This window comes from Gigantopelta aegis, chromosome 8 (assembly GCF_016097555.1).
Source record: "Gigantopelta aegis isolate Gae_Host chromosome 8, Gae_host_genome, whole genome shotgun sequence".
Classification (NCBI taxonomy): Eukaryota; Metazoa; Mollusca; class Gastropoda; order Neomphalida; family Peltospiridae; genus Gigantopelta; species Gigantopelta aegis.
In genome coordinates this window covers 27,917,629-27,941,341 of record NC_054706.1, presented here as the reverse complement: position 1 = coordinate 27,941,341, position 23,713 = coordinate 27,917,629, and the positions used below count along the sequence as shown (strand labels likewise).

The 23,713-nt window shown below is 38.6% G+C and overlaps 1 protein-coding gene and 1 non-coding gene across 2 annotated transcripts in view; both read right to left on the bottom strand.

The window, feature by feature from the left end:
• LOC121378729 (4-aminobutyrate aminotransferase, mitochondrial-like) overlaps nucleotides 1–19,245 on the bottom strand; it is a 32,118-nt gene extending 12,873 nt beyond the window's left edge. Inside the window, exons 1-8 of the mRNA XM_041507015.1 lie at nucleotides 18,999–19,245; nucleotides 16,602–16,717; nucleotides 6,999–7,116; nucleotides 6,161–6,210; nucleotides 5,611–5,691; nucleotides 4,594–4,686; nucleotides 2,582–2,708; nucleotides 1,691–1,839 (exon numbers count right to left, since the gene is read on the bottom strand). Of these exons, the coding sequence (XP_041362949.1) occupies nucleotides 1,691–1,839; nucleotides 2,582–2,708; nucleotides 4,594–4,686; nucleotides 5,611–5,691; nucleotides 6,161–6,210; nucleotides 6,999–7,116; nucleotides 16,602–16,717; nucleotides 18,999–19,056 (792 nt within the window). The 5' untranslated portion in view covers nucleotides 19,057–19,245. The remainder of the gene's footprint in view (nucleotides 1–1,690; nucleotides 1,840–2,581; nucleotides 2,709–4,593; nucleotides 4,687–5,610; nucleotides 5,692–6,160; nucleotides 6,211–6,998; nucleotides 7,117–16,601; nucleotides 16,718–18,998) is intronic.
• A 4,146-nt stretch (nucleotides 19,246–23,391) lies between these two features.
• On the bottom strand, nucleotides 23,392–23,462 carry Trnag-gcc. Its single transcript has one exon. It is a non-coding gene; the product is annotated as a tRNA-Gly (tRNA).
• Nucleotides 23,463–23,713: the final 251 nt, after the last annotated feature.

Genomic DNA, 23,713 nt, shown 5'->3' with positions numbered 1-23,713 from the left:
GAGTTGGTATCTGGATTAAAAATCCCATGCCTCGACTGGGATCTGAACCCAGTACCTATCAGCCTGTAGACCGATGGTCTAACCATGATGCCACTGAGGTCGGTGTAACAGAGATGAGCTCTAGTCTATTTGTAGAGGGTATTTCCCTGTTTCTATGTCACAGACTCTTGTTTCACTTGATTGCAATTTTATCCAGATGTATTACAGGTTTGTAGATTCACCAAACTTAAGTGTTTATTTCCAAGGATTGAAACAATAGTCTGTGACTTTAATTCATATTCTGTGGCTTTATCGGAAATTCTCCTGGACTCTAAAATTATGCAGAAATATAATTTTGAATGAGGTAATAGTGTTATTGTTTATATGCTCTGTCCATATAACCAGGATAGTACATACCACATCTTTTTATGTAGTAGATGTGGGGCAATGATTTGAATGGGGCTGTTCCACCAGAGCAGATAGGAACATTTTATAGAAACATTGCTGTGTACTTTCCCATTCTGCCAGAATGTCTACTACAGTGAAACCCCTTTAAACCGAACACCCTAGGAACCAAGTAAAATGTCCGGTTTTAAGAGGTATCTGGTTTAGAGAGGTTAAGTTCTTTAATGATTTTTAAAAAAAAGGACCGTGAAAATGTCCGGTTTTGAGGGAATTCCGGTTTACAGAGGGTCCAATTTTGAAAGGTTTCACTGTAGTATGGTTTAAATCCTTCCAGGGAAAGCTGAATTACTATTACAAAGCACTCCAAATTTAAATAAATTCATTTCTATGGCTTGCAACCATGTACATGTATATTTACCATTTTATTTTATGATTTTGTTGATTAAAAAGTACCCACCTTAACATACAATATTTAATATCTGAAACAAAGAATACAGTCTTTTTAACATAACCTAATAATTCAACAGCTTTTTATAATCGTGAATTTTGCATGCACAAAAATTATGGCAAAAACTATCAAACAAATAAGCTATTAAAACTATTTGGAGCTGCAACACTAACATGACCCACCATTTTAGAAGTAGACATTTAATACATTTAAAATAATTAATTAATCATATTATTGTGTTAAAAAGGGATCACAATGGAATGAATGAAGAATTGATGAAATAAAAGAATTAAGAAATGGTTAATAACATTTCAGTGCAAACAAAAATGCAAGCTAATGCATATGTGAATGAATACATTTATGTTTACCGGCCTCGGTGGCGTCGTGGTTAGACCATCGGTCTACAGGCTGGTGGGTACTGTGTTCGGATCCCAGTCGAGGCATAGGATTTTTAATCCAGATATCAACTCCAAACCTTGAGTGAATGCTCCGCAAGGCTCAATGGGTAGGTGTAAACCACTTGCACCGACCAGTGATCCATAACTGGTTCAACAAAGGCCATGGTTTGTGCTATCCTGCCTGTGGGAAGCACAAATAAAAGATTCCTTGCTGCCTGTCATAAAAGAGTAGCCTATGTGGCGACAGCGGGTTTTCTCTAAAAATTACCATATGTTTGACGTCCAATAGCCGATGATAAGATAAAAAATCAATGTGCTCTAGTGGCGTCGTTAAATAAAACAAAATTTACTTTTACATTTATGTTAGTAAATGAGAAATAAATGTTAAATAATGTAAAATGGTGGGTCACATTATAGAAAACTACATTTGTCTTCATGGACGGTCTGGAATATTACATACCTGAGCCAGACATCGATCTTCTTCCTCTCTATTTTCACGGGTGAACTCATCCAGCGGATACTTGAGCTGAGGGAAATCTGCTATGGGCCAGTCTGGCTGGGGAAGATCAAGCTTGTGAATTGGTTTTGTGTGAGTCAGTGCTAGGGCACCTAATTAAAATTAATGGAAGCTATGTATTAATTAGTTATTGGTAATGCCTAAAACAAAGTGTGTATTTCCAGGAACATAGGGTAGGTCAGCTTATTTTATAAATTATATATTATTGATTTTTAAATTAATTAATTTTACAATAGTCCGATAAAATATGTATATTTCTTTTCATGTACATATCAGTAAAAAAAGAAGAAAAAAGAGGAAGAAGAAACATTAAAAAAATAAGGTCAGGTTGTTTTCTAGATAGGGTAGGATTCCTGGAAAAACTATTATTTTCTTTTAGGCCTAAGCTATCAATAACAAATTGTCTCTGAAATACTGCCTCTCAAATCAATAAAGACACAATCTACTCAGGGAACATTCAAGCAAAAATTCCAACCATTTTCTAAAATTGGAAAAATCCTTCAGTACGGAAACATGGATCGAACATGTTTTGGCTCCACCCACCCCTAATTCAACAACATATGTATGGTTGTGGGTTTTTTGGGTGTTTTTTTTGTTGTTGTTTTGTTGGGGGTTTTTAGGGGGAGTTTAAGCAGTCACTTGCCAAATTGACAACTGTAAATTAAAGTTTAATTTGGCAAATAAAAAAAAATCACCCACCTCAAAAAAAAACCCCAAAACAAAACAGAAGAAAAAGAAAAAAACCCTCAAAATTCAAATAAATTTTCCAAGGAGCCTCAATTTTGTTAAACACAATGGTGGTTTTTTTGTGGGTTTTTTTGAGAAGCTACTAACCCATGGTTCTGCCATGGAATGCATTCTTGAATGACATTACAGTCTGTGGTGGACATCCAGGTTCCTTGTTCATCAGAGCAGTCTGCAACTCTTCTTCTGTAATTGATTTGCCACCGCGCAATCGGCTCTGTAACAGTCAGTATGTATTACAAGATATATATCACTCTGTAACAGTCAGCGTGTATTACAAGATATATATCACTCTGTAACAGTCAGTATGTATTACAAGATATATATATCACTCTGTAACAGTCAGCGTGTATTACAAGATATATATCACTCTGTAACAGTCAGTATGTATTACAAGATATATATCACTCTGTAACAGTCAGTATGTATTACAAGATATATATCACTCTGTAACAGTCAGTATGTATTACAAGATATATATATATCACTCTGTAACAGTCAGTATGTATTACAAGATATATATATCACTCTGTAACACAGTCAGTATGTCTTACAAGATATATATATCAGTCTGTAACAGTAAGTGTGTATTACAAGATATATATCACTATGTAACACAGTCAGTATGTATTACAAGATATATATCAGTCTGTAATAGTCAGTATGTATTACAAGATATATATATCACTCTGTAACAGTCAGTATGCATTACAAGATATATATATCACTCTGTAACACAGTCAGTATGTATTACAAGATATATATCACTATGTAACACAGTCAGTATGTATTACAAGATATATATCAGTCTGTAACAGTCAGTATGTATTACAAGATATATATCACTATGTAACACAGTCAGTATATATTACAAGATATCATATATATCACTATGTAACACAGTCAGTATGTATTACAAGATATCATATATATCACTATGTAACACAGTCAGTATGTATTACAAGATATATATCAGTCTGTAACAGTCAGTATGTATTACAAGATATATATCACTATGTAACACAGTCAGTATATATTACAAGATATATATCACTCTGTAACAGTCAGCGTGTATTACAAGATATATATCACTCTGTAACAGTCAGCGTGTATTACAAGATATATATCACTCTGTAACAGTCAGCGTGTATTACAAGATATATATATCACTCTGTAACAGTCAGTATGTATTACAAGATATATATCACTATGTAACACAGTCAGTATGTATTACAAGATATATATATCACTCTGTAACAGTCAGCGTGTATTACAAGATATATATATATCACTCTGTAACAGTCAGCGTGTGTTACAAGATATATATATCACTCTGTAACAGTCAGTGTGTATTACAAGATATATATCACTCTGTAACAGTCAGTATGTATTACAAGATATATATATCACTCTGTAACAGTCAGCGTGTATTACAAGATATATATATCACTCTGTAACAGTCAGTATGTATTACAAGATATATATCACTCTGTAACAGTCAGCGTGTATTACAAGATATATATATATCACTCTGTAACAGTCAGTGTGTATTACAAGATATATATATATATATATATATATATATCACTCTGTAACAGTTAGCGTGTATTACAAGATATATATCATTATGTAACACAGTCAGTATGTATTACAAGATATATATCACTCTGTAACAGTCAGTGTGTATTACGAGATATATATCACTCTGCAACACAGTCAGTATGTATTACAAGATATCATATATATCACTCTGTAACACAGTCAGTGTGTATTACAAGATATATATCAGTCTGTAACACAGTCAGTATGTATTACAAGATGCCAAACACATACAAACGCACGACCGGTATAACTGCTAGTAGCAGACGTAAACTTATAATGTTTAGTGAAATGGGCCTCAGACCTGGTGTAGCCTAGGCCTACAAATAATTTATTATCAAAACTGACAGTCTCTTGAAAAACATCAACAATAAATTAATCCCCATAGTGTTATATATAACTAGTAATATATCTCAAATACATTATGTATCTGTCAGAAAGAACCTAGTAATACAATTTTGGTACGAACATATTGTGTTATGATTAAGTATCAATTAGCTTACATTGTAGGTAATGAAACATGCTTTCTGCGCATGTTCAATTGAGCATGCGCCACAAGACATCGTCTGCACTTGGTTAAGTCCCGGCGGTGACACCTGTAAAATGAAAATCTAACTTGCAGATGTTTAAAAAACAACATGTTCTTTTTTAGTAAATAGTGTATACATCTTTATCACAAACCTAAATTAAATCTAAACCTGAATTCAGGATTGTACTTAGCAACAACTATGTAAAAAAGACGATTTTCCGTCCCTTTTGTTTTTTGTTCAATAATTGTAAGTGCCATTTTGACATTTTGTGTCAAGCTGAAAAAGATCCACTATCGTGTTACTGCACTTGGATTCTTTATTGTTGTTTTGTTTTGTTTGTTTATTTGTTTGTTGTTTTTGTTTGTTTGTATGATTGGTTTTGTTATTTTTGTTGGTTTTGTTGTTTTGGGGGTTTATTTGGGGTTGGGTTATTTTGTTTGTTTGTTTTTCGTGTTTGTTTTGTTGTTTGTTGTTTTTCGGTTGTTGTTGTTGTTGTTTTGTTTTTTCGCGGGCTGGGATTCCACCAGTCTTCTATTGATTTTAGGTTAGTTGCGACCATGGGATTTGTATAGTACAGAATTTAATAATTATAAACAATATTTTAAAAAGACTATTTATGACACGCTACGCCACATAATAGCCATGTAATGAATATCTATATATTATACAGCTTGTTAAGCATTGTCAGATGTATGCCAGAACGGTTTTGATTGGTCGAATGAAATTGCAGATTACATGGAGTAGCCAAAAAACGCCTCCAACTTACTGATTATTAAAAAAAATATATATGAAAAACTTATAATACGTTAATCCATTCAGGTAGGATGAATTAGAGACACGTATACATTTTGGGATGGAATGTTAATTAAAAGTTTTGTTTTGTTAGGTTTTTATTCTTGTAATTTTGGAATTAATATATAAAACATGGAATATTTTAAAATCAGCTTTTCTATCATTTGAATACTGAGGAAAGCCGTCAATGTAACTTACAGCAAGTAATGCCGTCTGTAGCTTCTGCGGCCAGTCTTTTGGTGGGAACACACTCAAGGCAGGGCGGTTGATGAATGCAGACTAAACAAAAGGGGAACAAAACAAACTCATTAAAATATTTCTATTTGCACAAAACAAGTTGTTAGACTTTATAACAGCCACAATTTAACCAACAAAGATGCTTTCTTTTAATAACATACTATAGTACCAATCCTTAGATGTGGACACTGCCCCCCCCCCCCAACCCCCTCCAATGAAGATAATACCCCCTTGACCCATCCAGTTGCTGGCATTTTCCGACGCATCAGTCCCTAAGGAAAGGTGGATGGGAAGGCACGTGCCTCCCCAATCAAAGACGAAAATGTACGGATGTTTTGTTATTTTTTGTTGGTCCTGCTCTATATAAAGATAACAGTCTACCACTATAGACTGTACACCATCCACTACATTGTGCCTCCTCCCTCCCCTCCCCTCCCTTCTCCAGATATCGTTTCTACATGCCTGCGTATATATGCAATTATAAAATGTAGTCAGGTCAAGGTACACTTACCAGATTTTCTGGTCGTGACATAGCCTTGGCCAGACTTGGGTGATTGTAACCTACAGTAAAACAAATAGAGTTGTTATCATCCTATAATCAGAATAAAAATGTTAGCTATTAAATAATACCAAAAAATGCATGATTAATTTAGTTACAGACGTCGGAAGCTGGGGACAGGGGATTATTGGCCCTCCAACTAAAGTGGGCAGTCATTAATATCTCCCTTCACCTAGTGAAATACAAACAGTAACTCGCCCACCCCCACTCCCCGCCATCCCAGTTGCCGAAATGTCTCTGAAACATACATCAATATACAAAATGTAACACTAGCCTACGAGTGTCACATTACGGAATTTAGTTTTGTAAGTTATTTTAGAATTGGTTTGGATAATCGAAATCAAACGATTTTTACTGCAACACCCCCCCCCCCCCCCCCCCCCCCCACACACACACACAACATCTGCAACACAACACCCTTCCATTCTCGAGCGTTACGTTGAACGGTTCCCCAAAAACAAACTGTTATCTACAGTACGTGTACTTGACAATTAATACAATTTTAATGTTTTAGAAGACTTCTAATGTCGCATACGATTGGATGTTTTGGATTAGTGTTGTCGTTAAATTTGAGAGGCGGGATTTAGCTCAGTTGGTTGAATGCCCGCTTGAGGTGCTTGCGTCGCAGGATCGAACCACCTCAGTGGATCCATTCAGCTGATTGGGGTTTTTTTTCTCGTCCCAACCAGTGCCCCATAAATGGACAAGGAAATGTTAGGACACGTTTTATTTAACGACGCACTCAACACATTTTAATTTCATAAATTAATGCCAAAAAATACAATCTTACCTAGAGGTAGAGAAGCAATTTGTGTATAAAGATCCAATAAAACGTTGCCGTCGGCATCGACAATGTAGTTGCCTTGACTACGATCATAGTCCACGAAAAACTGAGCTGCACCGGTATTCTGTGAAGTAAAATCAATTATGGGTTGAGATGCAATACACCAAGTGTGGAAGATATAGATCCAGCGGGTCGTTAAACTAGCTCTGGATTGGAGCCGGTACCGGGAGTCGAATCCAGTATCTACCTGTCTTAACTCCGATGGATTAACTAGTACACCACCGGGACCGATTTCCCTCCTAACTTACCTCCTGTCATGATAGAAGGAATTGGCACACGTCAGAACTTGCGCCAAAGCAGGCGTGCACTACAACAGCTTGTTCTGAATTATTCCGTTGTACTTGACATGCAGTCGATCCCTGTCGGTGGGCTCATTGAGCTATTTCTCAGTCCAGCCAGTTAAGGACCACACAGATATGATACAGATACTCTTTTCGATTAACAGCAAGGGATATTTTATATGCACCATCCCACAGACAGGGTAGTACATACCACGGCCTTTGATATACCAGTCGTGGTGCACTGGCTGGAACAAGAAATAGCCCAATGGGCCCACCGACTGTGGTCGATCCCAAACCGACTGCGCATCAGGCGGGCGTTTTACCACTAAGCTACGCCCCCCTCCCCCCACCAATAAAAGACGACGTTTAAACGATGACCTGAGCTGGTGTGTTGGAAATGGGGCAACTCAAACCCATGTGGCAGCTCTCCTTAAGGGGACATGATACTATTCGGTCAACATTAAAAAGTCATTACACCTTCTTGAAAATTTCACATATTATAAAGATATCCTTATATTACTGGAATGTCAAAAATAAAAATCATAGGTCACAGAACAAACTTTTGATCCACGGGAAATAAAGTGAATAGGTATATGAATGAATCACTATGACGTTTCCTTTTCTGCGTGTGTAGTCGAATTAATCATGTTTTATATCCATTAACTATATTTAATTTGTAACTTTTCTGTAATGCAACAAAGAGAACATTAGTTGTGTTGCTTAAAATGACATCCAGCAGACACAGGTACATATTTTCACAGCTAAAACGGAGTTTTAAATACATTGGAACTAAGGGGAAAAGTGACTTTTTGAAACATTTACCGACTATTGTACACATGATCTAAAGGTCGTGAAATCTTTATAATTTTTGCACCGATAGTAATGCTGAGTGAGTAAATCAATATGAGATAATACAAATGTTCTGTCACCGGTGAAACTTTTTCACAGCCCGAGCTTGAAAAATAAACATTCATAAAAAGTCCACCATAAATTGTTTGAGCACTTCTGTTTTAAAATCTGCTTCATTGGAGTGATCAACGATGTTCTTAAAAACACAAACAGTACAAATAACATTATGTTCCATAAATTTATACTAGTGTGGGTAAGGCTGGGTTCGGGGTGAAGGATAGGGGAGGGTATAAATTAATACTAATGTCATTAAATGACCTGTCTGTCAAACGTGACGAACTAGTCAAACAAAATACACTAAGATATGTGATATTTTATTGAAAGAAAGAAAAACATGTTTTATTTAACGACGCACTCAACACATTTTATTTACGGTTATATGGCGTCAGACATATGGTTAAGGATCACACAGCTATTGAGAGAGGAAACCCGCTGTCACCACTTCATGGGCTACTCTTTCTGATTAGCAGCAAGGGATCTTTTATATGCACCATCCCACAGACAGAGTAGTACATGTATACCACGACCTTTGATATTCTAGTCGTGGTGCACTGGCTGGAACGAGAAATAGCCCAATGGGTCCACCGACTGTGATCGATCCCACACCGACCGCGCATCGAGCGAACGCTGTACCAATGGGCTACGTTCCGCCTCTTATTTTATTGAATACGAAGCCAAAATGACAGTCCTGTGATTGCCAGTCTCCTTAAATCATACAATTTTTTGTTATAGAATTTTATTTAATTTCAAAGAGCATCATCTCTTTTTGCCAAAACAAAAATGATATATGAAAAATATGTCTTGACAAATAAAAGCAGACTATGGCTAAAACCTATATAGACGGACGGTATTTTGTTACGTCACTGTGTATGTTTCAGTGCTAAACCTATCCTTAGTGACGTCACGCCACTATCGTTCTACTAGTTAAAGAGTCTACCGCCGCCAAATATAGTGGCGCTGCGTGCGGTAGTATCGTTTCCACAAAGCGCAATATCCACATTATGGAATCGGTACCTAATGACTGGCAGAGTAAACCGACGGCATGATGGAGGTCGATCAAGAGTGACGCCCCGCGATGATCGCCATGTTGTCATAGAAGCGCGTCGTCGACCCACTTTGAATGCAACTCATTTGCAAAACCACCTCCAAAATGTATTTGGACTTCGTGTTTCCAGACAAACTATCCGTAGTCGGCTTCATGAAGCAAGTCTGCATTCTGGACAACAAGCTATTAGAGTTCCACTCACATGGCATCATGTTGAGCAGCGTTTGAACTGGGCAAGGGTTCATGTTAGATGGACTCGTCACAATTGGGCCCCTGTGCTGTTTACCGGTGAATCTCGTTTTTGTCTGGATTACACTGATAGACGGCTTGGTGAGAGATTTTTACCACATCTTGTAGTGGAACATGACAGATCTGTCATGGTATGGGGCGGCATTAACATGATGGGATGCACTGACCTCTACGTGATACAAAATGGGACTCTCAGTGCTCAGAGATATAGAGATGAAATCCTCCACCCGATTGTTCGCCCATTTGGTGGTGCAGTTGGTCCTGGCTTTCTTCTTATGGACGATAATGCACGTCCACATCGTGCTCGTATAGTTAATGAGTACCTGGATACGGAATCAATTGATCGTATTGATTGGCCTGCACGTTCTCCAGACTTAAATCCGATAGAGAATGTTTGGGACATGCTTCAGCGTGCCATCTCCGAACGACCACTGCAACCTCAGACTCTGGATGAGCTGCAGCAGATGCTCCAGGAGGAATGGGGTCGTATTCCAGATCAACGCATTACCCACCTGATCGGTAGTATGCGCAGAAGATGTCAAAGTGTTATTGAGTCTCGTGGACATCATACATGATACTGACATGTCCAGATTAATCCATTGACATGTACGCATGATGGTGTTTTTGGCAATGGACATGGCTGTTTCATATTGACACATTATTTGATTTTACAATTTCTGCATTGTTTTCCATGATACCCTTATCTGTTGCTTATTTTACATCTCTTGAACATTAAAATATATCATATGAATATCAATGGTTCCCGTTTCCTTGCAATAGGGGTATTTTTCAGAAATACCCCAAGCAACAGTTGAGTAGTATATTACTTATACTGGACGTTTAAGTCTGCTTTCCATACAATCTGTAACATATAGGCAACAGGCACAAACTGACGTACACGAACCAGAAAATATCATTTGCAGATCCGACGCAGACGTCTGCGACTGTTCCCATAAATATTTCATAGGTCTGCATCAATCTGCGTCGGTCACTGACCTGCAACAGATTGTACGAAATCAGGCTCAAGTGTTCACAGAATTTTCTATATTTGTTGTTCTTATAGGAGCACTAATTAATGTTCCAGTTAAGAAACCGCTTGTCGGCTTTTGTGAAATGTTTATCTTCTTTCTTTATTATTATTATTATTTTATTTCTTCCATATTTTCGTCATCAGAACTATGATCCTCACCGTCACTTGTGTATTCCACATCAGAATCCCATTCATCGCTACTTTTACCGGCCTCGGTGGCGTCGTGGTTAGGCCATCGGTCAACAGGCTGGGTTCGGGTCCCAGTCGAGGCATGGGATTTTTAATCCAGATACCGACTCCAAACCCTGAGTGAGTGCTCCGCAAGGCTCATTGGGTAGGTGTAAACCACTTGCACCGACCAGTGATCCATGACTGGTTCAACAAAGGCCATGGTTTGTGCTATCCTGCCTGTGGGAAGGGCAAATAAAAGATCCCTTGCTGCTAATCGGAAAGAGTAGCCCATGTAGTGGCGACAGCGGGTTTCCTCTCAAAATCTGTGTGGTCCTTAACCATATGTCTGACGCCATATAACCGTAAATAAAATGTGTTGAGTGCGTCGTTAAATAAAACATTTCTTTCTTTCTGTTATTCTTTAGAACAAGTGTCATACTTTCTATACGTTAAGTATATTCAATACCTGAGATTGGGTTGTTAAACAAACAGCATTTCCCCCGAGAAGCCGTTTTTTTACATCCACTCAAGCTGTGCGTCTGTGGCCATGGAAGGAAGGAAATGTTTTATTTAACGACGCACTCATCAGTTGTGGCCATGGATGCAGGACTCGAATTTAATGGCGGCCATGCGGCAAATTGTTGCATTACCCTAGTCATATGCTCCAGTGCACTGGAAATTAAACAGTCTTAAGGCCAAACCGGCCGTGCCTTATGTTGCATGTTAATAATTGGTGATCATACTCGAAAACGACTCCTGAAAGCTGTTTTAATACAAACTGTCCATACTACAGGTATTTTGAATTGGTGCTGTTGTGTTTTAATACAACTGTCCATACTGAAACTGTCCAGCTGTTGTGTTTTAATACAAACTGTCCATACTACAGGTATTTTGAATTGGTGCTGTTGTGTTTTAATACAAACTGTCCATACTACAGGTATTTTGAATTGGTGCTGTTGTGTTTTAATACAAACTGTCCATACTACAGGTATTTTGAATTGGTGCTGTTGTGTTTTAATACAAACTGTCCATACCTACAGTATTTTGAATTGGTGCTGTTGTGTTTTAATTTGAAATTGGTGCTGTTGTGTTTTATTACAAACTGTCCATACTACAGGTATTTTGAATTGGCGCTGTTGTGTTTTATTAGACATTTGTTGACGTTTGTCTAGTTGTCCTTCCTCCTGGCCATACTACTTTCAAAACATCTCCATCGATCTAGACCAAATGGCCTTGCCTTGTATTAATTATTTGCCAGATTTTAGGCATGTGATGTTCATGTTGGAGTGGCGTTAAATATTGATTTATATTATATGGACTTATTTTACTTTATGTAATACGAGGCTAAGAAGTAAAGCTCTATCGGTTCAATAATGCCGTTCCAGTTGTGCGCATTGCCTCTGTCAATAATGAAAGAAAGTGTAATATGGTCAAATCCCATCATCTTTGTCCTCGCCGGAATTAGATGCACGCTGTCGTGTAAGAGGAAAATTGATTTGCAGTCATCGAAAGCTGTGGTGACCTAAAAATCAATTTGGCATTCGTGATCCGTCTTTTCTTTCAGTTCCTTACTGATTTCCGTCATGAGAGCTCTTTTTTTTTTTCGACTTCTTTCGTCATTATAATCCACTTTCCAGTCCCTATCTCTCCAACAGAGGTGGAACAGGGCGGTGGGAGGCCTCCCCCCACCTTGCTTGAGGACGAAAATGTCCGGTTTTTTGTTCTACTATATAAATAACAGATTGTGCGCCCCCCCCCCCCCCCTCCCCTCCACCACTAGGGATTGTGCACCCCCAACTTCATATATCGTTCTTTCGGGCCTGTGGAATATAGATCAGTGGTAGTAAGAAATGTTTTACTTTAATGACGCACTCAACATGGCATTGCACATATGGTTAAAGACCACACAGATACAAATGTAATAAAAGAGGAAACCCGCTGCCGCTATGCTTTGGGCTACTCTTTTCGATTAGTAGCAATGGATCTTTTATGCTCACCATCCAACAAAAGAGGAAACCCGCTGCCGCTATGCTTTGGGCTACTCTTTTCGATTAGTAGCAATGAATCTTTTATACTCACCATCCAACAGACAGGACAGTACATATCATGGCCTTTGTTATACCGGCTACGGAGGACTGGCTGGAACGAACAACAGCCCAATGGGTCCAATGACTCAGATTTCCCCTCTGTTACAACCAGTGACCTACGGTCTCGTACATTAAAAGTCGTGGTGTGTATTGTCCTTCATACGATAAATTGCATTAAAAATAACCCCTTACTGCTTTTCAATAGTAGAAGTGGTGTCAAAATGTATGTTAGACACAAAATAGTCGTACGTTCTTGTGGTTTTCTTCTTCTTTTTCTTCTTCTTCTTCTTTCTCTTCTTCTTCTTCTTCTTCTTATTCTTCTTCTTCAAACGCTCATGAGCGAATGTGCGTTGAGCTGCGGTTAGGTGCCTTCCTACAAGTAGATTGAGCCTGTTAGTCCATCTTTTAACAGTGACACTGATCCATATTAGTCCAGCCTCTACCCTTTGACCAATCCAGCTTGGGTAGCCTTATTAGGAGCCGAAGCTCCCGTTTGTATACTTCTCCGGTTTATTGAAAGATTGCAAGCTACCTCGCAATGTTAAGACATAGACCACGAAATAGAATAGTAGCAGACCTCGACATGAAAACGGGGAGGGGGAGACGTAGTCCAGTGGTAAAGCGCTCGCTTGGTGCGCGGTCAGTTTAGGATCGAACCCATCGGTGGCCCCTCATGGCTATTTCTCGTTCCAGCCAGTGCTCCACGACTGGTGTAACAAAAGACGTGGTATGTACTATCCTGTCTGTGGGATGGTGCATATAAAAGATCCCTTGCTGCTAATCGAAAAGAGTAACCCATGAAATGGCGACAGCGGCTTTCCTCCCTCCCTCCCTCCCTCCCTCCTCTCCTCTCTCTCTCTCTCTCTCTCTCTCTCTCTCTCTCTCTCTCTCACTCTCTCTCTCTCTCTCTCTCTCTCTCTCTCTCTCTCTCTGGTCCTTAATCATATGCCTGACGCCATATAACTGTAAATAAAATGTGTTAGATGCGTCGTTAAATAAAACATTTCCTTCTTTCCTTCAACATGAAAACAACTGAGGGGAATGATTAATTGCTGCTCTAACTTAGATTATGAAGAGCCATTTAAAGTCGCAGACCCTAGTTTCAACCCGTGGACATGGGCACTAAGTTTGATTAGTTTACAAACCTGTAACACCTTTGGATAACGTTACAACAGAATGAAACAAGTCTGTTAGACTAAAACTCGACTCCATAACAGTTAACCATTACTTTTCAGACACACGTGCGTTAAAAATATGAAAAATGCATTTTGTGGTATTAGAAACACCAGGATGACTAGAAACACATCGGTTGTACAGAAATGAATAATATAAACAATAACATATAAGTAATGTTTGATTTCAATGATCACAAACGGTTTTAATAGTGGGGAAATGTGCCTTAGTGTTTAAAATCTAGTGCCCGTCCCTTTAAGATGTTACGATATTGATATTATATAAATTCAGCCAGTGCACCACGACTGGTACATCAAAGGCCGTGGTATGTGCTATCCTATCTATGGGATGGTGCATATAAACGATCCCTTGCTGCCAATCGAAAAGAGTAGCCCATGACGTGGCGACAGCGGGTTTCCTCTTTCAATATCTGTGTGGTCCTTAACCATGTCTGACACCATATAACCGTAAATAAAATGTGTTGAGTGCGTCGTTAAATAAAACATTTCCTTCCTATATAAATTCACACACTAAGGGTTGCTAAAAACGTTACTCTCCTTGAACTTGTTTCAGGGGAGTATACGGGACCTAAACAAACTATAACCATATGAAGTCGTGTTTGCATTGGAAAGGAGAATGGTCTCTGTTTCTCTGCCTTTCTGATTACGCTAATGCATTTATCTGCTTCTCCATTCAGCTTAGTCTGGCCGCTTCAGAGAGTAAGGCTTATTAAATGTAAGACTGAGCTGTAATCCTGCCAAAATTGTATGTATTTTCCGTTCCATGTTCATGGCTGTCGGAGCTCACATTACAAAAGGAGTATATTATGTGCAACAGTCACAGAAATATTCCAAAATGCACCTGAGAGCACCACAAAACCACACACACGCCAACATAGAAATAAGTGTTAATTAAAAAAAAAAAATTACAGCCTTTAGATCAACCACGTATGATCCCCATCCCTCTTTACCGTTCTCTTCCACAGACGTGAAATTACACGTTGTTGGGTAGTCAAAATAATTACATGTACGGCTAATTGCATGTTTCGGCCAATCAAATTACATAGTACAGATAATTTCCACCAAAACGTATCTTAGAGCAACACAAGAATAGAGAAGGAAATGTTTTATATAACGACGCACTCAGTACATTTTATTTACGGTTATATGGCGTTAGACATATGGTTAAGGATCACACAGATATTGAGAGAGGAAACCCGCTGCTGTCACTTCATGGGTTACTCTTTTCGATTAGCAGCAAGGATTTTATATGCACCATCCATAAACAGGATAGCACATACCACGGCCTTTGATATACCAGTCGTGGCTGGAACGAGAAATAGCCCAATGGGCTCATCGACGGGGTTCGATCCCACACCGACCGCGCATTGAGCGAGCGCTTTACCATTGGGCTACGTCCCGCCCCCAGGTACAGAATAGTGTGACAAGACATGGAAAGGCAGTACGTGTTTGCTCGTCCGTCACCCCTACCTCCCAATCCTATTAAACACTACCCGTGAGGTACATGTAACGTCCGTCAAAGGTAGGTCGCGGTGACCTAGTTATAGTACGCAACACACCGCCATCCCAAGCTGTACTTGATTGCAAGGTTTGATGATCCTATATGAATTGATAAGAAAGATGTGCTCCGTAAACGACGGACATATAAAAACAGGGGTAACATGTGTAATGACAGGTGGCGGATTTATGGCCGTAGTTTAAATGTCTTGGTTAAAAAAGAAACAAATATTCCTTTTCTTTCTTATTTTAAAATAGTAACAACAAATGGCATGGTGTTAACGCACCTTTAACGTGTCACGTTACGTTTTTTCGTCGTACTAAATGCAGAACCAAGCTGCCAAGACCGCGGTGTTTAACACATTAGTGCGACAAATCGATGTTTGATATCATCATACCGGCATTAATGTGGCCATCGATCGATAGCGGCCTTAAATATAATACTCCGTGAGGTTTTCCCCCCTTTTTTGTCCTCTTTTATTTTTTATTATTATTATTATTATTATTTTATTTATTTTTGGTTTGCTTTATGAGCTTTTTTTTTTTTTTTTTTTTATAAATTAATTTGTTTTTCAGAAGGCCAGTATCAAGCTGCTTGCTTTAGTCAATAAAACCTCATACTGAAATTAATATTCGAATAAAAATAAAGTTATTTTAATTTAAATCACATATAATAAAGAAATAAAAAACTGTATCCTGATACATGCGTCGCTACATATACAATACGTGACACGATACTTAAATATTTGACTTTGAACGCTAACCTCTAAATAGACTGGCCTTTGTAATTAGGCAGTGTAAAATATTTTTGGCTCATGAAACCTTTTTACTGTTAACTTACATATTACTTACAACGACGTGTTTAAGTTGTTAATCCCGATGTTTGTCAGGCACGACGGATCAGGGGGAGGGGCTGTGGATGTTGTTTCGAGGGGGGTTTTGGGGTTTGTTTTTTGTTGTTTTGTTTTGGGGGGGTTTTGGGAGGGGGGGCGGTTGTGTGTGTGTGTGTGTGTGTGTGTGTGGTTTTTGTATGTTTTTTATTGTTTTTTTTGACCACGACAAGGCATATTAGAGCTAACAGCTATACCTGAATAGCATCCAGTTCCTTTAGAAGTTTCAGTGACTCTGGCCCAGGACAGTCAGTCTTCATGTTTGGTCCGGGCGGTTCCGCCGGGTTGGTCTGCACCGCGGTCCCATAGTTCGCTATAACACAAAGACAGGAAATCACACGAGTTAATAAATCAACAAACCAAGGCCAGAGCCCTATTCCACGAAGCAATCTTAGAGCTAAGATCACCCCAAGTGCATACAGTAGTTATGCACTTACGGTGATCTTAGGGCTAAGATCGCTTCGTGGAATGGGGCCCATCAGGATTCTTGAAATAACCATTATTTACATGATTCATCGTCTGCGTTGTTGGAATAATTGCAATTAACAGGTTCTGTGACAATGGATTGTGTATTTCATAACTGTTATCGCAACTCTATTGATCCCAAGCAGGCGCTTGACGCACCTGAAGTAATAATAATAATTTTAAAAACAAAAACAAACAGCAACAAAACAACCTTAGAACAATACAACGTATTTGTTCTTACCTTTAAAGAATTAGTCTAAAGTGAAAAAAAAAAAACTGCTTAAAGGGACAAACCCTAGTTTCAACCCGTGAAAATTATCACTAAGTTTATTTAATCTACAAACCTATAACACATTTGGATAAAGTTACAATTGAGTGAAACACGAGTCTGTGACTTTGAAATGGTGAAATATCCTCTAATAATAGACTAAAACTCGACTCCATAACTGTTACTTCTCAGACGCACGTGCGTTTTTAAAAATATGATAAACACTGCATTTTGTGATATTAAAAACACCAGGAAGACCAAAAACACTTCAAAAATTGATAATCTAAACCATAAAATCTGAGTAAAGTATGGTTTCAGTTATCAAAAAAGGCTATAATAATCAAAAATAAGCCTAAGCTAAGATCGCTTCGTGGAGCCGAGGCCGGCACCTGTGCCCAGAACAGGCGTGCGCTACAACAGCTTGCTCTGAATGTGCACGTTAAACAATTCCATCCATCCTAATAAGACTCAGCTAATGTGCTCTGTAGCCAGAATATCATTTACCACAGTTGACATTTTCTCAACTTTAGCCATCTGACATTTCAAATTATGACAGTTTAATTGTGTGCAAATCGTTTCTGTTTTATATGGTTGAGTGACAATCAGAGAAAATGATAAGCTATTATATGTCTGGCCATAATAAGCAACAGTGTCACAGATATGTTTTGTTTTCAGCTACCAGTTCGTCCGTCACTATCATTTGACTGATCTATTCGTGAATATGTTTGTGGTAGAACCTCTGGCATGCACGCGAGAGCCATTGAATCGATGCCTCGATTGTCTTCATAACTGTTAAAGACCGTGGTATGCAGGGCCAGATTAGACATTGGGGGGCCCGGGGCACTTCAGGTTCGGGGGCCCCTCAACATAGAAATTAAATTAAATGACAAATAAAAAAATGAACTAATTTTATAATTATTACCTTTTTTTTTTTTTTTACAAAGGAAGTCCTTAGTCGAGTGGGGGGGGGGGGGGGGGAGACCTCTGGCAGGGAAGCCCGGGGCAATTGCCCCCTTATAAATCTGGCACTGGTGGTATGTATTATATACACATGTATATAAAGACCACACTACGAATCGACAAAAATCGACGAGGCAGCAACATGTTTTGTCTGTTTTGTTTTACTTGTTTTTTTTTTTGTTTTGTGTTGTTTTGTTTGGATTTGTATTGTTTTGTTTTTTATGGGGGGGGGGGGGGGGTGTTTGTGTTTTTGTTTCTGTGTGTGTAGTGGGGTTTTTTGGTGGGGGGTTGATGGGGGTACTCAGACGACTTGGTCCTGATCCCTGTTTGAGTTTGCTTTGTTTAACGACACCACTAGAGCACATTGATGTTTTTAATCATCAGCTATTGGATGTCAAACATTTGGTAATTTTGACATAGTCTTAGAGAGAAAACCCCTATACTTTTCCATTGGTAGCAAGGGATCTTTTATATTAACCATCCCACAGACAGGATAGCACATACCACAGCCTTTACCACAAGCGCTTTGCCACTGGGTTACGTCCCGCCCCGCCCCATGCCAGATTACTCGGTACGGCTCAGTAGTGGCTGATTCATGATTTTGTAAGTTAGGGGAGGGAATTAGTAAATTCTAAATTTTGAAATAAAGAAACCCAGTGACCCCCCTGAATCCGTCAATACCCCCCGAGTTCACCCATCAGTGTCAATCCCTTGTTCCCACATTCTTATGTGATTCTCAACAGCGTCAGTGCGAGCACCACAAATGTATAGGTATAACACCGTTACTGCCGCAACATCATAATATGCACCACAGAATACACCGAACAGCTGTGGATTAAATATAAAAGGAACATTCGTGTTTGCCTGAAAATTGCGTCATAATAAACTAAAGATATCTTACCGGATTTCAACGAAGGCGTAGCCGTCACCACTCGCCGAAGATGTCTCATAGTCGCCATTATTCCAACGAGTTGCGACGTCCTCGGGTTACGGGGATCAGCTGTTTGTGGTATTGATCAGCAGATACCGAAACCCGAAGCTCTCCGCTCTTGTCGGACGGCGTTTGTGCCGCTTTAAACCGATCACTTAATAGATGTAACTGACCTTTCTGGTGTGCACCGGCGTTAACCCACTGCTTGATAAATGACCCTGCTGGTGTGCTGTGAAGTTCAAGTATGTTCAACTGAGAGCATTCGGTTACTAGTATCAGGGGGCGTAGGAAGTGATTATGCGCAGGGACGTAGGCTGTGTGTGTGTGTGGGGGGGGGGGGGGGGGGGGTCCCGTGGTTAGAACGAACCTCCCTGTCGATAAAGCAATTTTTACAGTGTAATATTGGGCTATTGATATAGGTGTCCATGGAAAATGTAGACTGAATAGGCGCCTTTGCAGGGGTGGGGTTGGGGGTAAAAAAAACCTCCTGTTCATGCAAATTTTCTTCTTTTTAAAAAAAAAAATTTGGGGGGGGGGGGGGAGCACGACTCAACCTTCATATAAACTTTGCTCGCCACAGACTTGACCCCACCCCCTCCCCTCCCCTTCCCTGCTAAAATTCACGCTCAAACGCCTGTAAAAAAATTTCTTATCATGATTGACTGTTAAAAACGGTGGAATCCCAGCCCAAGAGACACAACTGTTTGTCAATAGCCACGAGTGTTTGTTTTTAAACTATCAAAACAAATAAAATAAAATAAGTTTATTCATATTTATGAGCAGTATAAATAAGCTGTGCCACGTAGGCCTATTGTGTACCATCGAAATATTGATATAAATCGTAATTTGATCAAATAACTGTCAAACCAAACTGAAATTATTTACAAAAACAACCATAAATGGAGGCTAACAACGATTACAATAAGTTTAATGCGCGAATGAAAAATGGGTTTTAGTTATAACAATGTAATTCACTTTCTACCCCATAATTACATATATTTCACAATTTATCCTCCCTTTTTATTTCCTCTAGGCTATCTGTCTTTTTCAATTTCTAATATGTGTGCACATATGTGAAGTTTTGTTATTGCTCTTCTAAAATTGTCATTTGTTATTTTAGTTAAATGGGCCTATGGAGTTAAACTATATGGTTTTAGATGTCCCTAATACATGTATATTTTTTTTCTTCTGATTATAGAGTTTGTTTTGATAATACGTTAGATATGTTTTAAATAAAAAAAAATTCACATTTTTTTCCAAACTGTTTTCGTGTACGTGGTGTAACATCTAATGCCTTTATAATAATCTTATTTGTCTGAAATATAGAGTGTACATGGCTATGCCAGCTAGTGGTACCTTATGTGTCTAGTGTTTTGCTATTTAGCACAGCATTAGCAGGTAACGAATGATCCAAAGGAAGGTGTCTTAAATTAGCCTAGTATTTGGACACACGGACGTTTATAACGGTTTTGGTATCTTTCTAAGTCAGTCTTAAGGCTGTTGTTTTGGAATTAAAGGGACATTCCTGAGTTTGCTGCATTGTAAGATGTTTCCGACTAATAAAATATTTCTACGATTAAACTTGCATATTAAATATATTTTCTCGTTTAGAATATCAGTGTCTATATATTCAATGTGTTTCTGGTCGTCTTAATATTTGTAAGAAGCCCAAACTGGAGTTAGTCTTCAAATAATTTCGTACGTACTAAAAAACATATTTTAGGAACTAAAATGAACTTTAACCTAGTACAAATATTAGAATGATCAGAAACAATTTTAATATACAGCCACTAATATGTTATGTAGAAAAATACATTTGATATGTAATATGTAAGTCTCTGTTAGTCGATAACATCTTTAAAATTGCAGCAAACTCGGGAATGTCCCTTTAAAGCTGTTGTTTTGGAATTTCTTCCAACTTGAAGATTGAGTTTGCAGAATGTAATATGTACCTTTTCAAAAGGTTCAGAGTGTAAAGAATAAATAAATTTGTTTAGACATTATTTTGTTTTCCTTGCAGCCCAATTCCCCAAATGTTAGAATTATATAATAGTATTGGTTTTACCAAAGTATCAAATAAATAACTGCATATTTGTGATAGGGGTGATGAGCATGCAAAGGAACTTTGGGGCTTGACGTTTAATCCTTTGTCGTTGAGATTCGGTTTAGGTTTATAAAAATGATCATTTGATGCTAGGTATTATGCTATAATGTAATTTGATAGTCTGTTATTAAAGGATACCAGAGATAATTATTGGGGTCTAATTTCGAAACTTTCTTATGGAAAGGCGTTATGTAACCTGTAGTCCAACAGGAAGGAAAAACTCCAGACTGTGTTAAACAATTTTGCTAAGAGTGCTGAAATTGCCTCTTTACCATATTTAAATAATTTTATTTGATACTTAATCAATGCATGTTGTTTCCTAACATGTTATTAACTAGATTCCGGTAAAATTTTGGATTTTTATCAGGCATAATTATAAGTTTGTAAAAAATATAATCTTTTGTAGCCTTTTCAGTTTGATTGATCCCCGTCGGTGGACCCATTGGACTATTTCTCGTTCCAGCCAGTGCTCCACAACTGGTGTAACAAAGACCGTGGTATGTATCATCCTGTCTGTGGGATGGTGCATATAAAAGATCCCTTGCTGCTTATCAAAAAAGAGTAGCCCATGAAGTGGCGACAGCGGGTTTCCTCTCTTAATATCTGTGTGGTCCTTAACCATATGTCCGACGCCATATAACCGTAAATGAGTGCGTCGTTAAATAAAAATGTCCTCTTTTTTTGGAAAAGGCGTGTTCAGCAATCAGGACTAGCAATCAGGCTCGTAGGAACAATATCTAGTTGGTCCTTAACCATATGTCTGAAACCATATAACCGTAATTAAAATGTGTTGAGTGCGTCGTTAAATAAAACATTTCCCTCCATTTTCAATTTGTTTATTAGATCGTTTGAAACAAAGGATCAACAATTTTTGGTACGTTACAGAAAACAATGTTCAAGCGTCTTAACTGGATAATAAAAATGTAATTCAAAACTGTTTGCAAGTGTTTAATTAATACTGAACGTAAATAGTCTTTGAATATATATTTCACAAGTAGTCTCAAAAGAATGCTATACAGCCCCGTACAAAAACGGGCTAAATCAGTACAGTAGGCAATAACAGGCGCCCGTTAGGTTCATATTCGTCAGAATAGTGATTAGTGTGAAAGCAGAAACACTCATGTGACAAGTCATAGATAATAATCGGTCAAACTTGGGCTGCGTTCAGCCAGACCGAGCGGAAAAAACGTCCGCTGTACTGGTTTATCCCCTTCAGGGTAAACCAAATGGTCACGTTTGAAACCAATCAAATAGTTCGCATGAAGGGCGCAACGATCGGTGCCAGGTTGATGTCATCTTAGTATAGGCCCGTGAGCCTCCTGTGAGTGGAATTCTGGCAGTTATGGTGATGACATCTCACACCATAACAATTACTGATTATGACCCAATCTAAATGGGTCACAAGGACGAACGTTGACGTCGGCATATCGTTCACGTCGATCATAAAAGTCCAGTGTGTATCGGGACTCGTCGAAAAACATTACCCTAGCCCAAAGCCTGTTAGCCCAATGTCTTTGACATGTATACCATTTGCGTTTGGCAGTAACGTGCCTTGCCGCCAAAGGTGGAGCGGCGTAGGATCAACGTGCGTAGAGATGACGTCTATGCAATCGGTTCCGAATCGTTTCACCGGTGACTTTGACTCCAGCTACAAGGTGGTTTCAGATTTAATTGAAGTCGTCACATTGTTGCAATTTTACTAAATGTTTTCAAAAGTTCGCACATTTTCATTCCAACTTATTTTCATGCTTATATCCAATTAAGGTTCAAGCACGCTGTCCTGGGCACACACCTCAGGTATCTGGGCTGTCTGCCCAGGACAGTGGGTTAGTTGTTTAGTGGTTAGAGAGAGAGAAGAGGGCGTAGTGGCCTTACACCTACCCATTGAGCCCTTAAGAACTCGCTCTGGGTTGGAGCCGGTACCGGGCTACGAACCCTGTACCTACCAGCTTAACCACTGCGCCACCGAGGCCGGTCGTACACACAATTCGAGTGTTATATTCGGATGGACACCCCTTTCACGTCCATCATCACGTCACGTGCTTCTCGTTCTTCACAGGGGCTTCGTATTTGAGTTGCCTTGAGTAGGAACGTAACAATACATTGTGCACTTATTGGGAAGTTTTGGTTTTTTAAAATCTTGTTTCATTCAATAATAATTCATATTTGAAATGAAAAATATATATCCCCTACTTATTTTTAAAAGCTAATTTCGAAATCTAAAAATAAATAACTAAAAACATTTTGAAAACAAAAATGTGCATCGACCGGGAATTGAACCCGGGTCACCCGCGTGGCAGGTGAGTATTCTACCACTAGACCACCGATGCTTCACGTCAACAACTTTTAATTTTATATTGTCGCTTCCATACCTTAGACCGAATTGGGACTTTCGCGTTCGTGAAATCGGGTTACTTCTGAACTGTCACAAAACAGCAGTTAATTAAGCACTATTGATATTTTGAGGCGAAATCATGGTAATAAATTAGTCAGTGTTCTTTGATTTTGTTAAAAACGGACTACCCTGACTTTGTTACCGTGCATCGCAAAACGTTTCTTACTGAAAACGCCATTTTATGAA